This window comes from Eptesicus fuscus, chromosome 11 (assembly GCF_027574615.1).
Source record: "Eptesicus fuscus isolate TK198812 chromosome 11, DD_ASM_mEF_20220401, whole genome shotgun sequence".
NCBI lineage: Eukaryota > Metazoa > Chordata > Mammalia > Chiroptera > Vespertilionidae > Eptesicus > Eptesicus fuscus.
Genome location: NC_072483.1, coordinates 32287389 through 32311610, shown reverse-complemented (window position 1 = coordinate 32311610; position 24222 = coordinate 32287389). Strand labels below are relative to the sequence as shown.

General features: G+C 39.8%; 1 protein-coding gene across 1 annotated transcript in view; it reads left to right on the top strand.

Annotated features, from left to right (window-relative positions):
- The window catches only part of NEB (nebulin), a 191668-nt gene that overhangs the window by 103019 nt on the left and 64427 nt on the right, over positions 1–24222 (top strand). Inside the window, exons 78-94 of the mRNA XM_054723403.1 lie at positions 9844–10047; positions 11703–11807; positions 15102–15206; positions 15314–15625; positions 16307–16411; positions 17620–17718; positions 17914–18015; positions 18138–18245; positions 18971–19282; positions 20331–20435; positions 20544–20648; positions 21002–21109; positions 21899–22006; positions 22109–22222; positions 22613–22810; positions 23201–23305; positions 24043–24147. Coding sequence (XP_054579378.1) covers positions 9844–10047; positions 11703–11807; positions 15102–15206; positions 15314–15625; positions 16307–16411; positions 17620–17718; positions 17914–18015; positions 18138–18245; positions 18971–19282; positions 20331–20435; positions 20544–20648; positions 21002–21109; positions 21899–22006; positions 22109–22222; positions 22613–22810; positions 23201–23305; positions 24043–24147 — 2400 coding nt within the window. The remainder of the gene's footprint in view (positions 1–9843; positions 10048–11702; positions 11808–15101; positions 15207–15313; positions 15626–16306; positions 16412–17619; positions 17719–17913; positions 18016–18137; positions 18246–18970; positions 19283–20330; positions 20436–20543; positions 20649–21001; positions 21110–21898; positions 22007–22108; positions 22223–22612; positions 22811–23200; positions 23306–24042; positions 24148–24222) is intronic.

The following is a 24222-nucleotide window of genomic DNA, read 5'->3' as shown; positions in this document are numbered from 1 at the left end:
CAATGGACACAAAACTCTGGGGGGTGAGGGCATGTATGGGTATGGGGTGGGGGGGACAATGGTAAGATATGTACACATATAATCCTATCTAATAAAAGAGTAATATACAGATTGATCATCACTGCAACACACAATATAGCTGCCCCCATGTAGTCAAAGATCCTGCCCCCATGTGGACACAAGATGGCCACCACAAGATGGCCAGCAGGAGAGGGCAGTTGGAAGGCACCAGGCCTGCAAGGGAGGGCAGTTGAGAAGGACCAGGCCTGCAAGAGAGGGCAGTTGGAGGTGATCAACCCTGCAGGAGAGGGCAGTGAGGGGTGACCAGGTTGGCAGAGGAGGGAAGTTGGGGCAAACAGGCTGGCAGCGGAGTGGTTAGGGGGTGATCAGGCTGGCAGGCAGAAGCGGTTAGGGGCAATCAGGAAGGCAGGCAGGCAAGCATTTGGGAGCCAGCAGTCTTGGATTGTGAGAGGGATGTCCGACTGCCCGTTTAGGCCCGATCCCGGTGGGCAGTCGGACATCCCTCCAGGGGTCCCAGATTGGAGAGGGTACAGGCTGGGCTGAGGGACAACCCCCCACTGTGCACGAATTTCGTGCACTGGGCTTCTAGTACCTTAATTTTAAAAAAGTGAAAAAAAAATACCTTCACAGAACGTCTGGAATAATGTTTGACCAAATATCTGGGTACTGTGGCTTAGGCAAGTTGACACATAAAATTAACCACCACAGCAATATATGAAAACATTTTTCTAGGTTAAATGGTCACTTAGACTTTATGTTTCAGATCTCCATTCTCTATGAAATATTGAAATAAAATTTCCCTTCTCTCCACAGAAACTGTATCAAGAAGCCTGGAATAAAGACAAAACCAACATCAGCATTCCTTCCGACACGCCAGTCATGCTGCAGGCCCAAATCAATGCCATGCAAATCAGCAATGTAAGTGGCATGGATATGAAGTGTCAATGCCTTTATGAATCATTATCTGTCTGCTATGGAGTGGGTTGTAATTGAAGAATTACCTCTCTTAGAAATGTTTACAGCTTTTGGTGCTCGACACTTTCTCTCTAGCTACCGCTCCTAATGCAATATGAATGGAAATTCTCTTTTAAATGTTAGTTTAGATACATGGTTGAGTCCCTGGACTGCAATGTGTGGGATACCTGAATCTTACTGGTGTACTTCTTTCAACCTTGAAATCACTGTCCTATACCTAATGTTTACAACTCAGTTTCATTGTATCTCATTTGAGAATAATGAAATCCCTGGTTAAATGCCTCTTAAGAGGTAACAGTCTCTATTATCTTTTTTTCTATTGCCTTTATTAAGTTTTTGATTGATCCAGAACTTTCTTGTTTGACATTTAAATGCCATAAGAAAAGCCAAATGACAACTTTTAATTATATGCAAAGTGCAGGATATGTATGATATATCTGCCACATCATTAGCAGAGACCTCTAAAAAGTCAAAGGACAACACTAGGAAGAAAATCTAATCAGGTTTCATATGTTGCCTTGTGAAAAAGGTTCACCATTGATTCTTAGTTTTCATCTGCTGTGTAATGAGATTTCTTCAGATGTGGGCCATATAGTGATGAATGCAGATATTCAAATATTCGTTTGGATTCAGATGTTTAGATTTAGGTGTTTAGCTGCTACACTTAGATGTTTACCTTTGAAAATTTAATCAGAAGTATCCTGCACTCCACAAAGTAAATGACCAATAACCAAGAGAAGAACTCAGAAGTGACAGGTTCTGTTCTTATGCTGCCATCATTGACATTATGCCTTATGACTCATATGACCACTTTGAGTATATTCACTTATCTTCAATTCTTGTAAACAAACCTGTTTTTTCCCCTCAATAGAAACTCTACCAGAAAGACTGGGATGAGGCCAAGCAGAAAGGCTACGACATAAGAGCAGATGCCATTGAAATCAAGCATGCCAAAGCCTCCAGGGAAATCGCCAGTGAGGTACGGCTCCTTGTTTCCTTGTGCTTCTCCTCCTCCATGCAACAAATAGGCAGAGTATTTTTTCAAGAATTTGGGTGTTTTTTAAAGATCTATACAAATGATCATGTTTTGTCTTACACTAAAGACTTTATTTTAAAAAACATTAAAATGGGACAAAAAAAACATTAAGGTAAGCATAAACGAGGTATATATGTAAATAACTTCTAAGTTGCTTCTAAGAAGAAGAAAAATATCATGAAGGGTCTGTGTGAAATTCTTGGGGAAAATTCAGGAACTGATACAATGTGATTTTACCCCCAAAATATTTGTGACATTCTCCATAAATATAAATCACAGGTGAAAGTGTCAAACAAGAAGACTTAGAGGGAAATCACATTTTATAAACAAGATTTTATCCTGGAGGCTTATGTATAATGCTCTTAGTAACCTTTTGAAGTTCATTTAACAGTACTTTTAAAACTTACTAATGGTCAAAACAATTATCCTATCAAGTTCGCCTCCCCCCCCACCCAGTTCCAAATCTTTAAGCCATCTTTGTTCCCTTTCTCCCCATTCTTCTCTATTTTTTATTTCATGTATCCAGCTGTTTCTTTCTATCTTCTTCCTCCTTTTTATCTCTAAAAACTATACCTGAGCACAGCATCTGCTTTATTCCCATTCTTTCTATCTCCCTTTTGTCTAAATTTGCCTATCGGATCTAAACATGGGAAAGAGAAGCTATCTAACTCTAGTCCTAAAACATTTAGGACAAGTGTGGACCACAAACTCTTATCCATGGGTCTTTTACTGTCATCTTCTGATTCAAACCAGCAACGTTGCTTTCCATTCCTGAAACATACTAGTACATCTTGTCTGTCTCCTAAATCACACATGATTTTTTCCTACTTGAAGTACCTTCTGACCTAATGTTTCCATCTGACCTAATGTTTCCATCTGCCAGGCAATTTGGGGGACAATGGTTATCCTTACTGTGCCTCCCCCCCCCCCGCCCCCCGCATTTGAAATATGTGATAATAATAGTACTACCACATAAAGATGTTGTGAGGATTAAATGAACTTATAATTGCCACTATCAACCATTTTTAACTAAAAAAAAAATCAACAATATCAGATAGATCAACCTAATACATTTGAAGCACTCATAATAGAGTCTGGCTCAGTAAATGTTAGCTATTATTATTTTTTATTACTCTTGTTCACCATACTGTCCCTCCTGATTTACTCATGTCCTCTATAAAGCCATCTAAACAGCCCTTTCTAATTTCCTTAAGGTGAACTGATGTACATAATGACTCCCAATGTCGAGCCAATTTACATTAAGAAAATATTCTCTGCCCTGGCCAGCTTGGCTCAGTGGATAGAGCGTCGGCCTTCGGACTGAAAGGTCCCAGGTTCGATTCCAGTCAAGGGCATGTACCTTGGTTGCGGGCACATCCCCAGTGGGAGGTGTGCAGGAGGCAGCTAATCAATGTTTCTCTCTCATCGATGTTTCTAACTCTCTATCCCTCTCCCTTCCTCTCTGTAAAAAATCAATAAAATATATTTTTTTAAAAATAAAATATTCTGAAACATGTCATGAAAAGTTCTCTAACACATTATTTTCATACGTCTTTTTATCTGTTTTTTCACCACTTTAGTACAAATACAAAGAAGGTTACCGTAAGCAACTGGGCCACCACGTGGGTTTCCGCAGCCTACAAGATGACCCCAAATTGGTATGGTCTATCCATGCTGCCAAGATCCAGAGTGACCGAGAATATAGGAAAGCTTATGAGAAGTCTAAAGGAATTTACAATACACCCTTGGACATGATGTCGATTGTTCAAGCCAAGAAATGCCAGGTCCTGGTTAGCGACGTGGATTATCGCAATTATCTGCACCAGTGGACATGTCTGCCAGATCAGAATGATGTGATCCAGGCCAAGAAAGCCTACGAACTGCAGAGCGATGTGCGTATATTATCACCAGACCCTTGGGGAGATGTGTGCCTGTGTGTGTGAGCACAGTGTATTCCCGGGGACAGAATTTAACTGGTAATCTTCATAGAAAGAACCTAGCATAGTCTGTACATTTCATGCTAGTAGAGTTTTTCTGAGTGTTTTTCAATCTTATAGAGGATTCCTTCTTATGCAACAAGGCCTTATCCATCAAGATGAAAATCACTCTGCTAATTCTATGTAATTAGATAAAACATTTCAGTCCCAGTTGTTCTGATCCAGTACATTTGTGATACATTATCAGATATCTAAGTTTCAGAAACAGGTTAATCATAAGAAAATTTTGCCTTTCAAGTTTATCTGGTGCATATAGGAAAATACATATTTATATTATGTTTTCATATATAGAGAAAAATGTTTATAGATATGTATTTTTTCTCATTATACATGCATCTAAGGCCTTTTTCCCCTAAATTCCTGCAGATGATATATCTGTAGGAATTCCCAGTGGTACATAAAAGGCAGGTTTCAAGTGGTGAGCACAAAAGCTCAGCTTTGCATTTTATGCCATTGCAGTCTGTCATTCCCCAAATGCCACTTGTCAGCCCTGCTCCAATTCCTGCAGGATAGATCCTGTGAACTTCTCACAGAGATGTGTGCCAGAGACATTACGCCCAAATGTTAACATTTAATGCTGATCCTTGAGTTTCATGGGATTGGCCACCCAGCTGATTTAAATAGAGATCTTGTGTGTGGTTTGTTGGCATTGTGCTCTACTACAAATCTGACTCTTCTGCACTCTGTGGTCCTCTCCTTCCTGTAGAACGTGTACAAATCAGACCTGGAATGGATGAAGGGTATTGGATGGTTGCCAGAGGGTTCTGTGGAAGTGGTGAGAGTGAAGAATGCCCAAGATCTCCTCAATGAAAAGCTGTATCGTACAAAGCCTGAGACCCTCAAATTCACCAGCATTGCTGATACGCCTGAAGTCATTCTGGCAAAGACCAATGCTCTACAGATCAGCGAGGTAAGCTGTGAACTTTAAACCGCTAATACTGTTACAGAGAACTGGAATAAATCAAGTAATGCTCAGAGAGTTTGGAGTTACACTTTATTCACCGCGGTGGGCTTAGAGAAAATGAATTCAAATTCTAAGCAAAGCTACAAGCAGAACTTCCCTTTTTATTAAAGAGCCAGCCCTATGTGTGCTTAGTGGTTATCTCGCTGCTGGCCTTGAAAACAACACAGTTCTATCCAATTAAAAAATACACCTGGCATGGCATTGAGAGTATGGGTAAATCTAGTCTCTGGCCTACAAGGTCAGACAGCTAAGTTTATCTTCCTCATTATTCAAGCAGGCTAAAGCAGACTAGAAAGCAAAGTTATTTATTTTTATTTTTTTAGAATAAGAGGTCATCTAAAAAAACAGCAGAGAATTCCAAACAGTAGTTTTACAAAATAGGGGTTAGCCTTCTCAATACCAGCATCAGGATCCTGAAGATACATATATCCAGATAGAATTTTATATAGTCAGTCGATTAACAGTATCCACATTTCATTTGCTTAGATAACTCTTTGCTCAATATAAGTGTAGTGGGTATCTTCATGTTTCACAGACTCTGATGTATACTTTGAAGACATTTTAAGACCTTGCCTATAATACTGGTCAACCAGTTAATACCATGATTACAAAATTGACATCTTTTTTTGTATTCAATCTTAAAATAAGTTGAAAAGTCCAGGGGTAGCAACATTAGACATTATTAGTTATTTTAGTTAAGAGAGCCAGGACTTTATTAGCAATGTGGAATATTGTAGTTACCTGCGATGCAGGTTACTTCCTGATAATTACATATGAATAAATGCAAAAGGATTATTTTACTACCATGTTTCTGACTCATTTACATTTATATTATATTACATACGAATATATTCCTCTTGTTGAAGTCACTATTGGCACTTCCTAAATAAAAACAAAATGTGATCTATATTTATATAAGAAAACCTTCAAAGAGAATTTTTAATTGTAATTTTATTCATATGGTAATTGATTTATTTACTCGTCAGTCATCCTTAGTTTTTCATTTTTACCAGCCATTGTATCGCGATGCCTGGGACAAAGAGAAGACTAATGTGAATGTGCCAGCCGACACTCCAGGGATGCTGCAGTCCAAGATCAATGCCCTGCAGATCAGCAACGTAAGTCTTGCCTAACTGAACCTTTAGGCAGTATGCTCCGGAAAGAATTTAGCAAAAGGTGTTTCCCTACAATTCTTTTTATTTCTAGTCTTTAAGCTAATGCGTGTGTGTGTGTGTGTGTGTGTGTGTTTAGAGATGTGTGTCTTTATCTTTGTTGGAAGGAAAAATGCAGTGATTTTGCCAAAACACACATAAAAGTACCTATGCATGTACAATAATACTTAGCTCTCTTTTTAGTGGCCCATCATTGATTTTCCTTTTAAAAGCCAAATAATACTTTTTCTCATTTTAACATGATTTCCTGTCTCCTAAATTTCCTTCTTTAAAAAAAGTTATTCGAGATAACTTTACTAAATTTCATGAAAAAAATGATTGGAACATAAGTTCCATATGAAACCAGCCTATTTTATAAAGCTCTAGGGGAGATTAGTTTTCAGTATAACTGTTAGCATGTTGCTCAGTAGCTCCCTCTTCAGACTGACTGTAGCATTGCAATCTCCAATTGCAGAAACACTACCAGCAAGCTTGGGAAGATGTCAAGATGACCGGCTATGACCTGAGAGCAGATGCCATTGGGATCCAACATGCCAAGGCTTCCAGGGATATCGCCAGTGATGTAAGAGCCCCTCCTAGCCCAGCTTTGACAAACACTAGGAGGCACACAGGGGGCTAATGCCATACTAATCTTTAACGTATTTCCCCAGGAATTATATTTAAGTAAAGTGGAGGTCATTGTTATTAGTGTCTTGTTTTAAAATCCCAAATCGAAGAACAACTTTACAACAATTTGATGGTCTTCATGCATCTCTGCTTAGTTCTGCTCTTCTTACGTTTAAGCACAGATTTTTATTTTATTTTCAATATCTCCTCAATATAAGCTAATTCACTAGCACTTAGAGATTTATGGGTGAAAAGAATTCTGTTGTTTCTCAGAGTGATATATTATGCAATACATAAACAAGCATTTTTAAGTGGTTATATATGTCTTTCCATGTGTGCTAGAAATAATACTGATTTTATCCCATTTAGATAGAATTATAAATTTTAAAATAACCATTTAAGTAAGTTTACACTTTAAAAAAATAAATTTATTTAAACAAAGGATCAAATTGACTTAAAGTATGAAGTACATTTGGCACATGTTTGTGGCAAACCATGTGAGGGTGCCAAACCTTGACTGAAGTTTGGGAAACACTGGACAAGCCTGTACTGGAGGATAAGCTAGAAGCACACTTCTTGCCTTAGAGGTGCTCACAGTGTTCTTGCCTAGAGGTGCTTGTAGTGCCCCAAAGAGAGGAATCTAAGGGAACGGAGCTATTCTGAACTGACTGCCTAGACTAATTGAATCTGGAAAAACAACTGTTCTTTCTTCTGTTCACACCCAATAGTATCTATATAAGAATGCTTATGAGAAACAGAAAGGCCACTATATTGGATGTCGCAATGCCAAGGAAGACCCTAAACTGGCTTGGGCAGCAAATGTATTAAAGATGCAGAATGACAGGCTGTACAAAAAGGCCTACAATGACCACAAGGCTAAGATCTCCATCCCGGGGGACATGGTGTCCATCAGCACTGCCAAAGAAGGCCAGGCATTAGCAAGCAACGTGGACTATCGCCAGTACCTGCACCAGTGGTCTTGCTTTCCTGACCAGAACGATGTGATCCACGCCAGGAACGCGTATGACCTGCAGAGTGACGTAAGTGTGTGCCTGTGAAGGGAGCACCAGGGCAGGGGCCTGAGGGGTGAGCTGTCCCCGGGAAGGAAGCCGTCCACAGCTCTGCCTGACCGCTCCTTCCAGTGCGTGGGAAAATACAACACACCCCCCTACATAAGCTTATTAAGTGTCTACCTTACTGCTGGGTTTATTCAGAACGTTTTCGTTTTTGTTGTTAAGTTTTTATTTTCATAATTCTTCTATAGACTTGTGAACATGGGCAGTGTTTGTAGTTTATTAAGGACTGTCCTGGTCCTTCAACTATGCATTGAAGAAGGACAGGCTATTTTCCTTAAAATTAATTTCAAAGGTTAGCAGCAGGCTCCAGACTCACTGGTTTCCCTTAACTTGGTGTTCTTCACAGCCTGGTGTTTCATTAATTTACCAGAAGTGCTTTTAGATTTACTCATATTTTATGCCCATTCAATGTTTTGGAAATGATGATTCTCTCGGGCTATTTATTTTTTCTATAGAAGGGATACCTTTTTTTTTTTTTTTAATTATGTGAACTTGGTTCCCCTAAGCTTCAAAAGATGCATTCTCATAATGAATGAGTTTCCTGCAGGATGTACGCCCATCACTTGAAATGAATTGCCACCTGGTGAAGGTAGGCCGTTTTCTCAAGGAAGGCAGTCTGTTCACTAACCTGACCCACGTTAGTGAACTGAGGCATGCACAGCAATCAAGTTCTTAGAGAATGAGGGAGGGAAATTTCAAAATGTGTATGTAATCTTCTTTGAGAATCCTTTCTTCTGAATTCTGGGTATGTCATTCTCCATGTAGGTAGACAGTTTCCTACCTTTTTCAATCCTCTTACTACCTTTTTAGCCTGGTATTTGTATCTTATTACCTAGTTATTAAGATATCATTTCTGAAGAACATCATGGTTTTTTATAAAATTAACAACTGGTGCTTAACATAAAGCAATTTGATATGGTTTACCACTTACCTATGTCTAGGGAAACAAGTTTAGATAATCAAGAACATGAAAATCCCAATTCAAAGGGAGATGCTTGCTATCTTGGGGGAAAAAAAGCACAACAATTGAGATCAGAATTGTGAAGCTAGGGTAGGGATTGAATTCTTAATTGTCTTTTTAAAATATTAGACACATTATGTGCCAAGTGTTGTGCTAAACACTAAAGTTACAATTGTAAATAAAGAAGAAATGAGACCAAGTTCCTGACTTTAGGAATTGATAACAAAGAAATAGGTGTTAATTGGAGAATATCAGCAAATAATAAGATGGCCGAGGAGTAATCTCTGGCTCATGAGAGGTGGGAAAGCTTATCTAAGGAACTGCTGATTTAGTGGCTCTGAAGGGAGAGTAGGAGGTGGCTCTGAGGAGGACACAGAGGATGTGCCTGCAGAATGAGCAACATATGCAAAGGGGGCCATATGCAAAACACAAACTGAAAGAAGGCCGGTTTGGCAGAATGCACAGGTGGAAGGGAAGTACACGTAAGGTGAGGCTGGGAGAACGGTCAGGACTGGTGCTACATCATCCCTTATCTTCTAGTCCATGTTAGGGATTTTGATCTTTATCCTAGGACCAATGGGAAGTCACAGGATGAGGGGATGTGGTGACTGCAGGTTTGAATTTCGAACTTTGAAAAGATCATTCTGGTTGCTTTGTGGAGAACTTTTTATTCTTGCTTTAAATTCCACATTGATTAGTAGGATGATTCCCATTATTCTTGCTTTAAATTCCACATTGACTAGTAGGATGATTACCTAATATTATTCAAAAATTTTCCATGCATCCCCTAAACAGAGAGCTCTTTCTACATCTTTCTGCTTTTTAAAATGTGCACATGCACCCAAACACGGACCCCCTGCCACAGAGGAAAGGCAGAACAAAGCACTACTGTGTATATGAGAAGTTATGTTTGTCAGGAGAGTACTCATTTTTTATTGCTGTTTGTGGAAGATAAAATGTAACATACAAATTCCTTGCCTATTTTACTAATTTTTAAAAAAGCCTGTTTCTAACTGACTTTGTTTTCTTTCTCAGGTTATCTACAAGGCTGACTTGGAGTGGTTGCGTGGCATTGGCTGGATGCCAGATGGATCTCCCGAAGTACTGAGAGTCAAAAATGCCCAGGAGATCCTACGAGACAGTGTCTACCGGACACCTGTGGTGAATCTCAAGTACACAAGCATCGTCGACACACCAGAAGTTGTCCTTGCTAAGTCAAATGCTGAAAATATTAGTATTGTAAGTACCATCTACACTAATAAAAGAGAAAGCTGCAAATTGACTGTACCTCCGTGACACCCACCAGCCAATCAGGAGTGAATATGCAAATTAACCCAACAAAGCTGGCAGGTTATTTGCATATGCAGGCGCCAAGTGGCCAGGGGCGGGGCGGCGCCAAGCAGCCTGGGTCCCAGGGACAGGCACCAAGCCCACAGGCTCCTGGGACCATCGCTGGCCCTGGGAGGCCAGGGCGGCCCAGCCAAAGCAGCCTTCCTGGTACCATCGCTGGCCCCAGAAGGTCAGAGTGGCCCCACCAAGCAGCCTGGGAGCACAGGCCATGGCCCAGCACAGGCCCGGAGTAAAACGTTGACAGCAAGTCCTTTCAGTATAATTGGGGCATTAGAGGCCCACAGAATGATCATTTTCTTTTTATGAAACACATAACTCTGACACACCAATTAAATAAGTTCCATATATTTTGACATTTTACAGCCCAGGAAAGTTACATATAATGATCATCAAAGTGAGAAGATGAAAAGAATTTTCAGGCTTTTAAAGATGTAACTAATTTCTGTCTAGAAGACACACCAATTGAAAAAGTGATGGTTTTATTGTCCTATAGGACATTAGCCAGATTGTATCTAATTTAGCAGTTTTACTTTAGGCTGCAGGCTCCTCCCTAGCCGGGGCCCAGGTCAGGGCTCATGCAGGAGGCAACCAATCAAAGTGTCCCTCTCACATTGATGTTTCTCTCTGTCTTTCCCTGTCTCTTCCACACTCTCTAAAAATCAATGGAAAAATATCCTCAGGTGAGGATAAAAAAGAAAGAAAGAAAGAAAGAAAGAAAGAAAGAAAGAAAGAAAGAAAGAAAGAGATGTCATATCCTGTGAAAGAGACATCTTGAAAATGCCTAAAGAAAGTTGTCATTTTTTCGTGGTGAAGGGACTAGAGTTCGTGTTGATGAAAACACCTTGGCGGCTGCAGTGGCCAGCAGTGGCAGCAGCAGCGGGGTGATGGGAGGATCACCTTCCCCTGATCAGCCAGATTGCCTCCTGCAGAGGGAGGCCTACTGATGGCTTAGGCCCACAGGGAGTGGGCCTAAGCCATCAGTAGGACATCCCCTGAGGGCTCCCAGACTGTGAGAGGGGGCAGGGGGGGCTGAAGGACACCCCCCCTCAGTGCACGAATTTTGTGCACCGGGCCTCTAGTTTTCTCTATAATAAATTAGGTTTGTGATAAAAATAAATGAAATCATTGCCCAGGCCCTGGGAGGGTCTTTCCTCACATCAATGTTTCTCTCTGTCTTTCCCTCTCTCTTCCACTCTCCCTAAAAATCAATGGAAAAATATCCTCGGCTGAGGGTTAACAAAAAAGAAAGAAAGAAATCATTAACCTGGTAATCTAATAATCATAATATTGATGATAGCAAATATTTTAATAAGTAATGTTGATGGAGTTGCTCTATTATTACTTTCTAATTTTAAACCAAAACTCAAAGTATTAATAAAGGGTATTAATACAGTAATACAGATTTTATATCAAATTTGAGTAATCTATGTGAAAAGACTCTAGACATGAGAATGTTTTGGATCAGAAAAATTTAAAGTTGCGCATTGGAACTAGCAAAATTATAAATTATGAAGTAACTTTTTTGTTATTGGTTCTTTCCATAGCCAAAGTACAGAGAAGTTTGGGACAAGGATAAAACTTCGATCCACATAATGCCAGATACTCCAGAAATTAATCTCGCCAGAGCCAATGCGCTCAATGTGAGCAATGTAAGTACTGCAACAGACTCCCTTTTGTTTAGAGAGTCATTGAGTTGGTGCTACAATATCACCAGTGGAACTCTTCATAGTCAAGGGAGAGAAGATTGGCGGAGGCAAGAAAGACTCTTCACCATCAGGCTGGGACCAGGAGTGAGGAAAGGAGCAGATCCCCGGCTCAGAGTCAGTGGGCAGGGTCAGTTATTGGTGCGCCAGTGTCAACATGATAAAAGGGAGAAGAGAGTAAGGACAAGAAAGATGAAAGAGGAATGAAGAGACCCACAAACAAGAAAGGGGAATTAATGACAGAGTCAGGTGAACTTGAAATATGAGAATTCTTTGCAAAACTCTACAAATTAATTTTAAAATCTGGACTATAGGGAATTTTCTAGGAAATTACAAATTACCAAATTGACCCCAGAAAAAGAATAAAAACATATAGCAAGAAATTGAGAGGATTATTAAAGACGTTACATTCTCTCAAATGTCATGGTCACCCAGATGATTTTACAGAAGAATTCTTTCAAAACTTTAATGGGGGGGAAAAAGACTACCATAGAGCCCAATGAAAGAAAAAAAAGCCATTACAGTTATCAAAACTTGTCCAAATAGTTTCACAATGGAAACTAGACCAATGATGATGAGGAAGATCTTAAGTAAAATATTAATACATAAAATTGGACATAAATACATGGCACAAACAGCTAGGGTTCATCCAGGAATTCCAAGAGGATTCTATTTTCAGAAACCCAATAATGTGATAGAACAAAAGGGAATAATGCATGCAACAAAATTCAATATCTGTTCTTATTTTCTAAAATCAAATCATAGCAAAATAAGAATAAATGAGTATTGTCTTGATGTGACTACAAGAATAAGTCTCAAATCCAAGGCCAGGCACATCCTCAGTAACTAAACTTCTCATTCAAGTCAGGAGTAAAACAAGGATGACCACTAACATTGTCAGTGTTCTAAAAGTTCTAGCTGAGTAAGCCTCTCATTCAAGCCAAAATAATTGAATGAGAGTAAGAATAAGAGATAAATTTTGGAAAGAAAAATTCAAAATTATTATTATTTGCAGAATAAATCATCATATGCCTGGGAGAAGCGAGGGCATCAACTTAATTAAAAATCTGTTAGATAAAATGAGAGAATTTAGTTATGGGGCTAACGTAATTCAGCAACGTTCAAGAAGGTACCGCCTTCATGGATCACAGGGGTTTCTCACGTAGAATAAGCATAACCTTAGAAGAAGGATACTTCCTTAGTGCAACTCACCATAGATTGCAACTTTGCATCTTTCGAAAAGTAATACATCTTTGTGAGAGAAGGAACCTGCCAAGCAAAGATTTCTCACCATGTGTCCAACTGTGTACCCTCAACTCTATTATACTGAGCCACTTGAGAGCTAATTTTTTCCAAGGCTTGGGAAAAAATAAAATGTTAGGGCCCTGATACTTTTTTTGTGGGGGGTGGGGTGGGGAGCGGGAGGACCGGAATCAGTATTTTGGGCAGTGTTCGCTTGTCAAGTGACTGGGTGGAGAGGCCGTCAGCTCTTCATTTGAGCACGGCCTCCTCAGCGCTCTGGTTTGATCCAGGGGCAACTTGGGCAGGAATTTTCTCAAAAGTTTCTTGTGGTCTTGTTTGCATGATGAATTTCCCAGCTGGATATGATGACATAAGCAAGACTAATATTTGAAACTATGCCAAAAGCAAAGTTATTAACTTTAGATATTTACATATTAATGAGAATGGCTTGTACTTGGGAAGAAATCAAACATCCCATTTGCATGTCAACCAAAATGTGCATTTTATTTAGTTGTCACCATGATTATAACTTTATGAAATTCACTATTTAAAACTTTCCATCATTTAGAAAGCACAATGTTTTTAGAATATTTGTATACAACTTTATAGGTAACCAAGCAAATTCATGTTAAATTGACTCATTTAATCTTCAAACTAGCCACATGAGTAAAATATGGTTATTTTGTTATATCAAATAGGAAAGTTGAAACTTAAAATGATTAAGGAATTTTCATGTTTTCAAAGTTAGTAGATGAAGAAGTTTGGTCTCAAGCCAGATTTATTTTTAATTCAAATAAAAAATACATTTGACCACATAAGCAAACAAAAATAAAGAAATAAAGACATGATTAAAAAATAGTGTAATAATAATATGTAACAAAATGAAATAAATAAAAGCAATAATTTAAAATAATATAATGACAAGTTTGCATTGAATATTCTCTAGTATAATAAATTTAAATGTGGAGAATACTTTTTCTTTTTTTTTCTTTATTGATTAAGGTATTACATATGTGTCCTTATTTCTCCATTGCCCCCAATACTTTTTCTTTTGCTAAGAAAACAAGTTGATTATTAAAATAGGACCACCCACATTCACAAAAACTTGAATGAAAATTCCTATAAAATGTATCCATACTTACAAAGACACAATTTACCTGAGCACTCATAGTTCAGATATGCAAAGGATGAAATTATCAATAATTAAAATTCACCTCTCCTTTCTTCACTGTTCAAGATCCCATACTGGTTGGTATGTTTTCTAAATTATACATTTAAATTGCTGTTATTTCTGAGTCTTTGTGACATTGTCACTACAGACTGTGCCTATTTAAATATGAACATATATTTTTAAAGTTCTCTGTTATGAACTATAGAAATGATCCCTGAAAGTATAGTCTTTATAAAGTTATCTATAAACCAGTATCTTAACTTCTCTTTACAAAAAAAAAAAAGACACATTTTTCTTTAAAAATGGCTATTAATACTCAATTGTACTTCAGCGGGAACATCTAACATTCCCAAACAATATGCATCATCAATCACATAAAATCTAAGAAACCACATTGGGGGGAAGGCCTCACAAATTTAAAAAGTTTTTACTTTTAAATATTACAAAATTGAATTGAATTTTAAAATTAAATAAATTAAATGATTGAATAAAGAAATTCAATACTAGCCCATTCATGTCTGAACTGAAATTTATCCCAAAGCTACCAATCCATGAAGCAACTCAACTCTTTTACATAAACCATTTACAACTATGTGGAGGCTATGATTGAAATTAAAAAGAAAGAACTCTGGTCAACCTCAGATATTTGGACTCCAGACACGATTTTATACTTCAGTACCATGATGCAGAATGATTCTCTCACCTATCCCCTTTTCTTTAACTGGCTCTGTGTCTTCAAAACTGCACCCCTCTGATAATAATTCTACATGAGCCCTTGGAGTTATTGGTAAATTTGAACCTGGAATGATACCCTCTGTTCTCTTTAGAAACTTTACCGTGAGGGCTGGGATGAGATGAAGGTGAGCTGCGACGTGCGGCTGGATGCCATCCCGATACAGTCTGCCAAGGCTTCCAGGGAGATCGCCAGTGATGTGAGTGTGGCCTCGATTAACGTCTCAGTTTTGTAAGTGAATGCCCTAGGACTAGGTGCATTGAGAGTACGAGCTGTGATCCATCTGCTGTGTTTTTGTATCTCCAGTATAAATACAAGCTTGACCATGAGAAGCAGAAGGGCCACTACGTGGGCACCCTCACCGCCAGGGATGACAGCAGGATCCGGTGGGCCCTCATAGCTGGCAAGCTTCAGAACGAACGAGAGTATCGGCTGAACTGGGCCAAATGGAAGACTAAGTTCCAAAGCCCTGTGGATATGCTTTCCATCTTGCATTCTAAAAATTGCCAGATTCTGGTCAGCGACATTGATTACCGCCAACGCTTACACCAATGGACATGCCTGCCCGACCAGAACGATGTGATTCAGGCCAAAAAGGCCTACGAACTGCAGAGCGATGTGAGTGGGCCGCATTTTAGGATGAGCTCTTCTGTATTTTGCCAGGACTCCCAGAAAGTTTATGTCATTAAGTCCTTGGATCAGATCTCCATGTCTTTATACTGCCAAGAATTTGGTTTTAGTTATACCTAATAGTATGGTATCAAAATCACCAAAGCCATAAAGGATCTAGACTTTGTGTCAAGAAATAAATGGTAGTGTGAATATAGTCCTTAATTGTTACAGGGTAAGGACAATTACACTGAAAATATGATTTCCATAGAATTTAAGTAGCAACAGGTTTATATCATAAATAAAATAGTGGCAGTCCATGGACAGGGTGTAGGCACAGATATGCTTTTTTAGTTGACACAATTTTTAAATTTTTTGAATTAAGTTGCCAGAATTTTTAGATCAGAAAATTTTGTGTACAAATCTAGGATTTCCCATTTCTCTTAAAAAGTCAGAGGAGGAAGCTCTGAATGTGCGTGAGCCCACTCTAGCTGAGCGGAAGCTAATCCCTCTTAAATAGAAAATATGCCCCTCCGTTTTTGCCACCTGACTTCCTAATTAATTTACATGTTACCTGCCTGGCTGTTTGAGTATATCATTTTTGAATTGTATTTCTCCATCAGACCAATGGACAGAATAACAGGACTTGTGGGTAGGATTGCTGACTTTACCTTCCCCTTGTTTTCACAGGCTATTTACAAGGCCGACTTGGAATGGTTGCGTGGGATCGGGTGGATGCCCAATGATTCCGTTTCCGTCAATCACGCCAAATATGCTGGGGATATCTTCAGTGAGGTATTCTAACATTTAATCCTGCCATTCGTTACACTTCTTAAAAGAATGAACAAAAAATGCACAAGCTCTGGCTGGGTGGCTCGGTTGATTGGAGCATCATCCTGTGCGCCAAAAGATTGCAGGTTTGCTCTCCGGTCAGGACGCATATGGGAAGCAACCAATGTTTCACTCTCACATCGATGTTTCTCTCTCTCTCTCTTTCTCTGTCTCCCCACCCCCTCTTCCTCCATCTAAACATATCTTCAGGTAAGCACTAAAAAAAATACACAAGCCAGAATTTAGTCATTACCTATCAGCAATTTAAACAATTTCAATTGCTGTCATTTGAGCCAGACATACTTTTTTCCCCAAAAAATAATCCTGTGTTGTTGCTATGACACTATGGGACCACATCCACAATATAATATCCAACACACTCATTATGTTTGGAATTGTATATATGAAAAACTTCTATTGTCAGCAACAAGAAAATACTTTGAGAGAACTTTGTCTAGTTTTAAAAAATGTATTGAGTATTATAAAACATGTAATATATATGATGGTACATTGCATGACTTTGGGAGCTAAGCAAACCTGCTATTTTAAAATCCGTGGGAGGCATAAGAAGCTAGCCATTTGTTCAAAATAAAATGCTAAGGCCCTAGCTGGTTTGGCTCAGTGGATAGAGCATTGGCCTGCAGACAGAAAGGTTCCCGATTCCATTCCAGTCAAGGGCACATGCCTGGGTTGCGGGTTCGATCCCCAGTAGGGGGTGTGCAGGAGGCAGCCGATCAATGATTCTTTCTCATCATTGATGTTTCTATCTCTTTCTCCTTCTCCCCTCCTCTCTGAAATCAATAAAAATATTTTATAAATAAATTAAATAAATAAATAAATAAATGCTAAGAAGGAAGCCAAATTGCCAAGAAGATGCCATTCACATATGGTGCTCTATGCGTCTAGTAGAAAAGGATCCTTAACCTTTTGCACTCGGATGTCAAGATTAAAATTACTCTTTGAATGTATCAATAATTTGAAATATAAAAAAAACAAATAAATAAGTTTGTATGAAACTCCAGTTTTTTATTATATTGCCGCGCTTTGTAAAATCTGGGGTATTTAAAAAATTAAATTCCTAGTAGAAAAGGATCCTTAAATTTAGTATATCTTTCTCAGCTCACACAGGACCAGTGACTACGATTGTCTAAAAGCTATTTTCTTTCCCACAGAATAAGTATCGCACAAAAATCGAAAGTCTGAACTTTACTCCTGTGGATGACAGAGTTGATTATGTGACAGCGAAACAAAGTGGTGAAATCCTAAATGATGTAAGTACATGGCTGCCGTTCTAAAATTGCCCAGTCATGAAGATGTCGTTTCCAAAGCTTTTCCATCTACTCACACTCGGCATGCAATCCTTGTCTGAGATACAGATTTTAATCATTGAGCTAGATCACTGATGCTAGTTTGCTTACATTATGCTTTCTTAACATCAATCATTTGCCTTTGCCTCTGGTTTCCAGATTAAATACCGGAAGGATTGGAATGACACCAAATCAAAGTACACCCTCACAGAAACCCCCCTGCTGCACACTGCCCAGGAGGCAGCCCGGATACTGGACCAGGTATGGGTTGTACTCAGATGCCTGGGACTCTGTGTGGGGACTATTGGAGATGTCTGCACACGACTTCTCCCTCCATTCTGACTCTTCAGTGTAACCCTTTGTTGCGGCCCTCTGTCCTCTAGTACCTCTACAAGGAAGGCTGGGAGAAACAGAAAGCCACAGGCTACATTTTGCCTCCGGATGCTGTGCCGTTTGTTCATGCCCATCATTCTACTGATGTTCAGAGCGAGGTAATTCATCCGGTTATAAGTGCACTTTGCAAAGGCTGGACCTTGCACGTGGGGCAACCCGGTTATGCTAAGGCATAGCACCGTGGCCAGGCTAGGGGGTGGTGGGAGCACCTGCTCCCTTCTGATTCTTTTCCCATGGGCTTTGGGAGTCCACCCGCCCACCCCATCCTTGGCTTCTTTAAAGGCTATCGTTTCAGTTCTTTACTTTTTCTTTTTTTTTATTGCAGTAAAATGGATATATATATATAGCATTATGTTAGTTTTAGGTGTGCAACATAATGATTTGGTATTTATACATATTGTGGAATGATCACCACAAGTCTGGCTAACATCCATCACCATCTTCACTTTTTCTTCTTTTCCCTGGTTTTCCTAAGATTGCTAGGCCTTCAAATAAAATATTGCCAGAATTAGAAAACAAATGACTCCCCCCCCCCCCATTTTCCCCCCATGTGATTAAAATCAGTGCTTTTATTCACATAATAGGATAAAACCACATCATAGAAGATGCTGGTCCAAGAAAGACAGATTGAAATTTTCCCCCCATTTTTAAGTTGATATTTTTAATATTTATTTATCTATTTCAATGTTTTTTGTTATTTATTCTCGGGGTCGGGGTGTGACACAAAAGGCTGGGGGGCTGAATGTGTTGATGCCCAACGTCCCTTTTGCCCTGTGTGCTTATCAAAGCTGATGGACTGAATCTCCATGCTTCTCCCCACCAGCTGAAATACAAAGCTGAGCATGTGAAGCAAAAAGGTCATTATGTTGGTGTGCCGACCATGAGGGATGATCCTAACCTAGTGTGGTTTGAGCACGCGGGCCAGATTCAGAATGATCGACTGTACAAAGAGGACTATCATAAAACAAAGGCCAAGATCAACATACCTGCTGACACGGTGTCGGTGTTGGCCGCCAAGCAAGGGCAGTCCCTTATCAGTGACATCGATTACCGTAATTACCTGCACCAATGGACATGTCATCCTGACCAAAACGATGTTATTCAGGCCAAGAAGGCCTATGAACTACAGAGCGATGTAAGTGACTTTTGTTTCTTAATTACTTAGAAACATACAGTATACCCTGAGAATTGTAAGTAGCATTCCGGAACCACCACTCTTTGAAACTTGGAGCCGTAAATATTTAGTATGTTCCCAGGAGGAACTGAAGCTAGATATGAAGTAGAGCAAGATCAGGAGCAGTAAGTGAGTGACAGCACTACCTACTGGGCTGCATTCTGAGTAAACTTCAACCTCATTTTTTTGTTTAATTTGCTGCTTTTGTACCATCACATTAGCAACTCCTCACTCACATTTTCATAAAAAACTATCAACTGACTTAAAGTAATAATTGGTTTGGGTGGGAATTGAGTTGGGATTCTGACAACATTGCATAATAGAATAGTCAAGGCCCTGGAATGCCCCATTCTTGCTTTGCCAAGCATCTCATTCTTCAAGGCATTAATGAAGCAGTTGCTTGCAAGGAATCAAAGCAAAATGGATGCAAAATACTGATGAGCCACATGAGGGCCCTGAATTTCTCATTCAGACTGTGGTAAAGCTAGGGTAGATAATATGGCTTAGGCCACCTTGCACTGAGGCCTGAATCAAGATCTCTACCCGACACCAGCTGTCTGTAGGAACATAAACACGATGCATTGACATGATGCTCAGGCACACGAAGGAGCTAACCCTGCATAGGTCTCATCACTACCAATACAGAAACAGGAAGTAAAAGACTGCCTGTGGCACAGGTGCTGAACTTGAACCTCAGAAGAAAGACCATTGTGGAACTTGACTCATATTAGTAACTCCTCGTCATTCCGTGTGGGTGCACTGGGAGAATCCAGGAACTAGGTGGGAAAGTGTAGAGGCAGACTTGACTAGAAGGAGGTTCCTCATTCATAGTAAGAGGTTCAAGACTTACTGCTCAGGTGTACAGATGAAATCATGATTGAGTGGAAAAGACAACAGCTACAAAAGATTGAAATCCTTTAAATGCTGAAAATACTTTGTTTTTAATCTGCTGTCTGTAACCCTGTGTCCGGTCATTTCTCCTGCATTATATCTCTCTTCCTGCTCTCAGAATGTCTACAAAGCTGACCTGGAATGGCTCCGAGGCATTGGCTGGATCCCCCTGGATTCTGTGGACCATGTGAGGGTTACTAAAAACCAAGAAATGGTGAATCAGGTACACAGAGCCTGTTATTCTTACCTAATTGCCTGTCCTCCTTACCTGCCCTGTGGGAATGGGGACTCTATAGGGGGAGACCTGTCTTCATCATCTCTGTCTTTGCAGGTGAAATATAAGAAAGCTGCTCTCGACAACTATCCTAATTTTACAAGTGTGGAAGATCCTCCAGAGATTGTTTTGGCCAAGATTAACTCAGTTAATCAAAGTGATGTAAGTTTGCTTTGTGAATAATGAGGTACATAGACTGGAAAGCCAGTTGTCTATCATTGAACAGATTGGTTTGTAAGAAAATTGAGGGAGTCGGGTTTATAAGATAAACTTTGGGAAAGAATGTCTTAAAAGCCACCAGTAGGTGTATAATTGTACTCGCTTTTAGATAATGTCCACATTTTTGTCCAAGTTATTCTATTGTATTAGCTGAAATGAACTGAAATTTTAATCTCCAGTCCATTTTAATCTCTAAATGTAGGCTGATTATTATCTAACTAGGTAGATCTTATGAAACTTTAATTATACATTTATAGTAACCAGAGGTTTTGTTTTGTTTTGTTTGCTCTCCTTAGATAAAATATAAAGAAACATTTAATAAATTAATAAAGGGCAAGTATATATTTTCTCCGGAGACACCATATATCACCCACTCCAAAGACATGGGAAAACTCTACAGTACCGTAAGTTCTATTTTATGTGATACACAACTCAGTTCCTAACTTTATGCTCTTGTCAGTATTCACGTTCTTGGATGATTTTGTGAACAAATGGATTTATAAAGGAAATCTAGTACATCTATTATATTAATTTTGTTTATTAAAAGTAGCATATTGTTCAAAGCATGTAGCATTTATTCACCTGGTATATTTTGAGCTACTGTGATGTGCCAGATGCTGTAGGGGGCACTGAGGAGCTAAAGCTCAAATGAGACAAGCCCTTCAAGACTTCATACAAGTGAGAGGAACAGACCCACAAATAATATAACAAGAGTTATACCAGCTCCGAGTGCACACGGGACTGAGCACCCACCATCAGAGAAAAGACAAAAAAAGCTGGTCCCTCTTCAGCAGTCATGTACAAACATCTCTAGCCAAGGAATGAAGGACTTGTCTTCCAATTTTAATTCGGCTAATTTAAAGGACAATGTATGTGTGCACATAGTATGCCTGTGTGTTTAATCTCAGTGGAAAGCAATTTTTGGTGATCTTCTCACTAGGAGCAAATTGGTTTTTGCTTTTATTAGATCTGTAAATATGGTTAACCTCTGTTATAAAATGCCTCAGAGTTTGTAGATTTCATTTGCAACAAGCCAAAAGACTCTACCTTGTTCCTAGGTAGGTACACTAATGGCTTAAACAGAGATCTAAGTCTTGCCTTTAAACATAAATCTTTTACCTTGATTTCACCACTTTCTTTTTGGTGGTATCTGAAAGTAAACTTTTGTCGACACATATTTTTCTTTGTTCTAGATACTGTATAAAGGGGCGTGGGAGGGAACCAAGGCCTACGGCTATACCTTGGATGAACGCTACATCCCCATAGTTGGAGCCAAGCATGCTGACTATGTGAACAGTGAGGTCAGTAGGACTTTTTTCTCTCAGAGACTTGAGAGTCTTCATGGGGGAATGAGGGCTGGTTAGAAAATCCCAGTGGTGCTCAATGTTGTACCTATTTCACAGCTTAAATACAAAGAGACATTTGAGAAGCAGAAGGGTCACTACCTGGCTGGAAAAGAAATCAGTGAGTTCCCTAGTGTGGTTCACTGCCTGGATTTCCAAAAGATGAGGAGTGCGGTAAGCAAAGCTCTTTACTTCTGATCTGCCCTTTGGTTCGAGATTAGCTGGGGATGGAGTAGGGAGGAATGAGTCAGTCCTGAGACTTCCCCACTCCTGCCATTTAGCGTGTGTGTCTTTGCCGATTTTGAGTCTTCCACCCTCCATTCCCTCCCTCTTTCATTACCAAACACACAGTGAGGGCTCTGTATTTGACAATAAGGTCACTATTTATCCTGTGTTATAAATTCATGGGAAATTTTTACAAAAGAACATATTATAGTATGTTTGTTTAACCTTAGTCTATTCTAAAGGTACTGATCTATATTGGAAAGAAAACTCTAAGAGATTGATCTGGATAATTTACATTTTCCTTTCTTATTTTTGTCTTTAAAAAATATTCTTCTCCAGTTGAACTACAGAAAACATTATGAGGACACCAAAGCCAATATTCACATCCCCAATGATATGATGAACCATGTGCTGGCCAAAAAGTGCCAGTACATCCTCAGCGACCTCGAGTACCGCCACTACTTCCACCAGTGGACGTCTCTCCCAGAAGAACCCAGTGTTCTACTGGCCCGGAACGCACAGGAGATCCTGAGTGATGTATGTCTTTCCTGCAGCTTAACTTAATTACAGGATTCACCCAGCCTGCCCTGTCCCACCTCCCCCGGCCTTAATTATTTAATTAGCCCTGTATTCATAAACCCTACTGCTTTTCAACACAAAGTGGTATAAGCCACCTTTTGGTGTAAGAATTCCTTCTGAGCCATGGATATCCATGTTGAATATTTGGTCTGTTTAACTATAGACTAAAACTTAGCTATTGTTCTCCTCCTAAGCTTTGTTAGGCCAGGGCACTAAAGACCTCCCAGCTGTTGAGAAGTCCACCCTATGACCACCAAGCACAGCCAAGGGCTGATCGGAAATTATCAAAGCATCCCATTGCAAATTCATTAAGTACCTATATCTTTTGTCATTTCTTCTTTCTTGCAGAATGTGTACAAAGATGACTTGAATTGGCTGAAAGGCATTGGATGCTATGTCTGGGATACACCCCAGATCCTCCAAGCCAAGAAGTCGTATGACCTTCAGAGTCAGGTAAGCCAATCTTCCTAGAAGGACTCATTGGCTGTGGTCCAATGGAACCCATGGTGCTCTCAGGGGGGGTTAGCCAGGTTGTCCCGGTGCCCAAGCAGAGAAAGCTGTTCTAACAGTGCATGATGAAAGGGACACGAAGGTCCACTGCCCAGTCAGACCTCTCCTGGTGGCCTGCTCTGGTGCTGGACCCTCTCAGTGTGAGTCTCTCAGTAGTTTAAGGCATCAGACGTTTCTAACAGAACGTTGCCTGGGAGGTGTTTCCTAGTAAACTACCTTAAGCATCAGGACCTTCGTTGATCAGGTTAACGTGTAGATAGTAGAATGCAAATGCGCGCTTTGACCATAGGTAGGTAAGTTCTACAGTGAAAACATAGATATTTGGGAAATCTCCCAGCATATGGTTCAGCTTGGATAGAGCAGACTAACAGAATGTCGAAATTGAGGGGCTGCCGTCAGGGTGGAGTATAGGCCTGGGAAAGACAACAAAATGAGGAAGGGGGCCCAGAAAAGATCCAGACCTCACTCTTGGTCAGGAGAAGCTATTAGAAGCTATTTTGGCTGGCTATAGTTTTGACAGCCAGCCAAAATCTGCAGGCCCACACCAGGGTGGCCTCTTTGTTAGGAGTGTTGCAGAAACCCAGCCTAAGAATAAGGGCACATCTAAGTTGGCACAAACTGCTACAGCTGACTGCGGACCCGTATTTTACTCTTATAGAGACTTTGGTTTTTCTTCACAGATAAAATACTCGGCAGCAAGTAAAGACAATCTACCGAATTATAGCCTGGTCACAGACACACCAGTTTACGTGACTGCTGTTCAGAGCGGCATCAATGCCAGTGAGGTGCGTCTTGCTTGTCTTCTCTTCCAGAATGAGCCTTCGTTTGTCTTTACATCTTTTCAACAGCAGAAAAGAATA